The sequence below is a fragment of the Cebus imitator genome, unplaced genomic scaffold (assembly GCF_001604975.1).
Source record: "Cebus imitator isolate Cc_AM_T3 unplaced genomic scaffold, Cebus_imitator-1.0 Scaffold370, whole genome shotgun sequence".
Taxonomy (NCBI): domain Eukaryota; kingdom Metazoa; phylum Chordata; class Mammalia; order Primates; family Cebidae; genus Cebus; species Cebus imitator.
In genome coordinates this window covers 1,075,689-1,081,714 of record NW_016107685.1, presented here as the reverse complement: position 1 = coordinate 1,081,714, position 6,026 = coordinate 1,075,689, and the positions used below count along the sequence as shown (strand labels likewise).

Below are 6,026 nucleotides of genomic sequence, written 5' to 3'. Positions count from 1 at the left end.
TAGTAGAGACAGGGTTTCACCATGTTGACCAGGATGGTCTCGATCTCTTGACCTCGTGATCCACCCGCCTCGGCCTCCCAAAGTGCTGGGATTATAGGCGTGAGCCACCGCGCCCGGCCAGCTGCCCCATTTCTATGTGAGATTTGCCTACTAGGTCAGAAGAGAATTATGGGCAAACTCACCTATGGAGCAGGATGAGGTTCCAGGACCCCTGCTACCTAGCCAAGGCTGATCCCTCACAAATGGCTCCATACCCCTGACAGTCCCATATATAATCTTACCAAAAGTCTCAGATCCCTTTTCTACTCTGCAAAGTTTCCTTCCAACAGGAAAACAAAGGTTCTGGGACCTCTGGAACAACATGTCACCAGGCCTCTGCCATCAGACTCGATGCCCTGATTTATGAATGAAAATGTGCTGTGAACATCATTCCCTCTTCATAGGTCAGTGGGCAAAGCGGGACTCTCCAAGTCCTTGGTACCATGGGCAATGCCATCGCTGCTACAGCCAATGCCTCACATTCACCTTCTCTCCATGACAGGGCATGTCTGGTTTCTGGGTGTTGGGCAATGAGAGCCACTACTCCTTCCTTTCAGCGTTGGAAACCTTATATTATCCCTCCTGAGCACCCCGTGACCCTCCATCAGGAATTTTCTCAACAACCTGTCTTCAGCTGTCAGAACCCTGTCTGAATCCTACAGATGTTGCTGGGCCTACCTGGGGAGAGGGAAACTTTCAGCCCGAGAAACAAACAACCCACAGAAAACCCATAGTGAGAGGTTCCATAGCAAGGTCCTGCACTGACTTGCTGGTCCAGGGTTGCAGGCTCCCTCTGGCCTAACAGGGCTGTTTGAGGGCATACAGCACATATACTAGATGATTGTTTTTCAGGTTGATTGCTTCCCCACACATCTCTGGTCCCCCTCACAGCACCCCAAATCCATCTATCCCAGGATACTACTTTATGGTCCCTTTTCCCTGTTGCTTCCTAATTCACCTGTGTACCGCAGCATGGCTTAGATACCATTACTGGAGCCTCCTGCTCCACTCAGGAATGAGGCCAGCAGAGTCATCTGCACTGCAGCCAGTCCAGGTTGAAGTTCAAGTTTTGTGCAGGAGTTGATAGGATTGTATGCATTTGGGAACGCAGAGCTGTGGATATGCTGGCCACTCTGGTGTTGGTCACAGGTACAAGCCAACACTTCTCAGGGTACTCAGGACTGAGCAGCCTTCCTTCTCTTCCCTCACTACAGGAGGTCCCTTCTGGGTATTCTGAGTCCTTCCCAGGCTTCCTGCCTGGGCTGTGGAAAAGCAGCTTGTCGACGTACTTGGGCCTGAGCACCCCCTGGAGGCCGCAGGAATCAGTGCACTCCCGCCCTTCAACTGGAGGCTAGAGCCCAGTTCTTCCCTGAAAGTGGTTCTCCATGGCCTCCGTTCACTCCTCTCAGCCCTGGCTGTGCAGCCTTAGTGGCATGTCCCCTTCTATGCTTCTTTCCGTTCCTCTGCAAAACTTGCTGCCCAGAATGGATTTGGGGACCTCAATCTCTCATCTGGAAATTCGAGCTCAGAGAAATTCAATCATCTCTTTTCCTGTGTAATCTTCCAATTCTCCTAACCAGCAGCTTTTTGACTTCTCCCAGAAGGGGTCTGAATATGAACCTGCAAATGTCTTCATGGAAAGAGCTTCCTCCTGCATTGCCAGGAGCCATATTTAAGCTGGACACTGACCCACTGTCCCTTGGAATGGCTCTGTACACGTCCAGCCTGCTCTGCTGTACACCTGAGTTCTCTGACCTTAGCCTTTTCTTCCAGGGCCCACTGAGTGCTAGGTGTTCTGGGCCTGAAGCCTGGGCTGTATACTCCGTGGAGCAGGAAATGAATGTCCCCTTTCCCCAGGGATAGAAGGCTTAGGGATAAAGCTCCAGGCAGCCAAAGAGCTTGCTGATCCCAGCTGACCCCTCCCACATAAACATTTCCTCTTGCTCAGTCTATAATGGGCCTTCTGAATAGTTCATTCTTGCTTCTCTACCAATAAATAATAATTTGTTCGTAGCTATTGGATACATGTGTCTGGCCCTTGATATGAATTATACAATTCATGTCAGAGCAATCTATATATACAAATGTAGCACTTCTATAGCACTTGTTATGGTTTGAATGTTTTTGTCCCCTCCAAATTCATGTGTTGGAAGCTGAATTCCCAATGTGGCAGTGTTTGGAGGTGGGGCCTCATGAGAGGTGTTTAGGTCATGAGAGCTCTGCCCAATGACTGGATTAATGCTGCTATAAAAAGGGCTTTCAGAAGTGGATTCTGTCTCTCTTCTGCTTTTCTGCCACGTGATGAACAGCATTTGTCTCCTCTAGTGGGTGCAACATTCAAGGTACCAGCACAGAAGCAGAGACCAGGCCTGTGAAAAATACATTTTTGTTTATTATAAATCACCAGTCACAGACATTTTGTTATAGCAGCACAAACAAAGGCAGTACTATTAGTCCCATTTTAGGAAGAAGGAAGCCAATATTAGGTATCCTGGACAAATCACATTGTTAGCAAGTGGCAGAGCTATGATTTAAACCCTGGGTGTTGACTCCCAAGGGTTTGTTCCTACAAGGATGGTGTATTCCTATCAAGGGGTATGCTGGTAAATATTTAACAACTGTTCTCTAGAAGGGAAAAAGCACTGATTTGTAATATTTGCTGATTTTTGTGATATAAACACTCCTACCATGGCCAATTTTAAGCTACCAATATCACCAAATGTAGAGTTGGGAAGGGATGGGCAGTAACACACTACATACAATATTCCTACCATATAGATATGATATGAATAATGACAAGAGCATAGGGGATAGTGAAATGTAGTAAAATAATTAGGAAGTAATTAGTTTTGAGTACTGATTATACTTGGTTTCAGTAGAATGTATTTAAATTTATATAGTTTGATTTTTAATAATAACTGGGTTTTAACAACCACCTCTCAAAATTCCAAATTTGACAATCAGCTCTCATGAGCTGACTGCTCCAGCTCCACACCCCATGGTCCACCATGCTGCCTTTGTGTACAGGACAAGGATCTTACCTGTCTTAGTCACTGCTGTATCTTTAGCACTGAGAACAATGCCTGAAATACTGTATGTATTTAATAAATATTGAATCTTCTTGTTCCTACTTCCTAATTATACATAAAATCTGTCCATTTCTCTCTGCCTCTTCAGTAAGGCAAACACCATCTTTTCTTGTCTGACCATTGAAATAGCTCCTCTACAACACATTCTTTGTAACCACTATAGTGATCTTTAAAAATGTATATGAGACCACCTTATGCTCCCGCTTAAAATTTTTTTCTTGAAGTCAGTTGTAATTCTAATGTATACAGTCTTCAAGGGGAACAGTTTAGAAATGTTGAATTGTGTTCTGATTTTCACTCTCAATTCTCTTTCTACCCCACAGGATCACCATCCAGTTTCCAGTTTGTTTCACAAAGCATCCCTTTGATCCCTATCACTTAAACTTTTCAGTGGTTTACTGTTGTACTCCAAACCATACCCAAGCTCTTTACCTGAGTTAAATGATCCAAGTCAGGCCTAATTCTCCAAACTTGTTCTTTCCTCTCTCCCTCCACCCTCCTTCCTCTCCAGCCACCCTGGCCTCCTTTCAGATTTGCAAACACATCAAGATCTCAACCCCTCAGGACCTTTGTACTTGCTTTTCCTTTGTCTGAAAATCTCTATCTCCTCTTTTTTTTTTTTTTTTTTTTTTTTTTAAATTCCTCCCCCCCTCTTTTTTTTTTTTTTTTTTTTTTTTAACACAGCTAGTTCCCTATCCACCCTGCTCCAACCCTGCAGGTCACTGTTTAAGAGGCCTTCCTTGTCCACTCTACTTAACACTATATTCTCCATTGTATTCTATTCATTTTCTTCACAGCTTGAACTCAAATTATTATTACACATTTGGTTCCTTGTTGCTTGTCTCCCTTCTCCACTAGAGTACAAGCTTAATAAGGGCAGGGACCATCTCTCTGTATTCCCAAGGCCCATTACTCTGACCAATAGTAAGTGTTCAACAAATACTTGTTCAATAAATAAATGAACCTGTGGCCACAGATGGCTATAGGGCTGTTCTGATCACCAGACAGTCCTGTATGAGCAAAGTGTGAACCCTTGCAGACCACAAAATAACATTCTGACCTGTTCCAGAAGAGGCTTTGCTGTGACTCCCAAATCTATGACAATCATTCAAGACATGGCCTCCACTGTTAGGCACTACATCCCTCTACTTGGACCCAATGCCTGAATTGGAAAGAAAATGCCCACCATGGCTGGATTTAGAAGGAACAGAATGACTTCACCTTGATGTGCCTTTTCCATCGCATAGGAAGACTACCTAATCTGAATTTATGGAAATCGGCCCTAGCAGCCTGTTCTTAGGGTAGTAAAGGAACCATTTGCAGCATCCCACCCTAGGCCGCCCTTGCTTTTTATTCCCCTGCTACCTTTAGATGTTCCAGATGTAAACATGTGAGAGGCTGAGGGCTGGAGCTTTGAGTTTCCATTCTGTATTACTTCTGTTGCTTTGCAAGACGGGGGTGAGGAAAAACAGACCACTACCTTATTGCTCTCAGGGAGGACTCCATTGGTGCTGTGTGACAGATAATTGAGCACACCATCTATGCTGGCCAGGGTATGGGCTTATGCAATTCCACTCATAATCAGAGCCAGAGGGACAGGCTCCATAAGAGCACTTGCACTAGAATCTTCAGGGAGCCCACTGTCTGTCCACCTGTCTATCAGGTTTCTTTTCTTTTCTTTTTTCAAGTGATTCTCCTGCCTCAGCCTCCCAAGTAGCTGGGATTACAGTTACCCACCATCATGCCTGGCTGATTCTTATATTTTTAGTACAGACTGGGTTTCATGTTGGACAAGCTGGTCGCGAACTCCTGACCTCAGGTGATCCACCCACCTCAGCCTCCCAAAGTGCTGGGATTACAGGCGTGAGCTGCTGCACCGGGCCTATCTAACAGGTTTCAGCCAGTGGGGCAGAGAGTACCAGAGAGGTAAGCATAAACAAGGCTTCCATATAGTCCAAGTGGGGCCCCCTTGATCTCTACAAAGCCTTCATGGTCTTCCACAGGTCCATGGATAATCCCTCTTATCCCAGTCCCAGGAATTGTGCTATAGCAGATGGATGTCTTGATCATTTCCATGACCTCTCATGATCAACCTTCCCAACATTCCCCAAATCTTGTTGGGTGCTTTCTCTCCCAGTCATCATGCCAGGTGCACGGGGCACAAGGATGAACAGGATGCTATAACTTACCAGTTAGGAGTATGACAGCTACAGATTCAAGTCTGGGCTCTGCTCTTCATAAACAATACAACCCATTTCTGTAAGCTTCAGTCTTTTGTAGAGAGAGAGAAACCATGGTCCCTACTTCCCAAATCATCACTGACAGCTGCTTTCAATTATCTCTGAAGATGGCAGCCAAACTCTGGCAGACTAGAACTCAGGAGACAATGTGAGGACCCTCATTCCACTGCAGGGAAGGGGCAGCAATCTTAGAAAGGTGAGAAAGGGGATAGGTCAGGGCTCCAGGGATTCAGGGATGACTTTTAAAATTAGTCATGGAGTCTGCCACATGCAACTTTTACCTGGGCTAGCCTCAATTCCCTTGTCCAGGCTTGGACTTCAAAGATTGCTTTCATACCCCGAAACTGTTCTCTCTGCACCTACTGGCCGTGTGCTGGGCAGGGGTCATTCCCTCACCACCCCTAACCACACAAACCTTCCCAGCCCCAGGGCAGATAGACAAAGGACTTGCCTACCTCCGTAGGGCCTGGGGATGGGGATATGGCAGGTGGCTCAGGGTCCCATGGGTTCACACTCTTGCTCTTCTCTATGAAAGTTTCAAAAGATCAGGATCTGCTTGGGAAGCTGGGTCCCTTGCCTGCCTGCTTGCCAACCAGAGCTAGTCCCACCATCCCATCTCCTCACTGCAGCCCCACCCCACAAGAACCCAGCAAAAACA

The 6,026-nt window shown here is 46.1% G+C and overlaps 1 protein-coding gene across 1 annotated transcript in view; it reads right to left on the bottom strand.

Moving 5' to 3' along the window:
- HPX (hemopexin) overlaps window positions 1-252 on the bottom strand; it is an 11,225-nt gene extending 10,973 nt beyond the window's left edge. Inside the window, exon 1 of the mRNA XM_017507146.2 lies at window positions 183-252. Coding sequence (XP_017362635.2) covers window positions 183-252 — 70 coding nt within the window. The remainder of the gene's footprint in view (window positions 1-182) is intronic.
- Window positions 253-6,026: the final 5,774 nt, after the last annotated feature.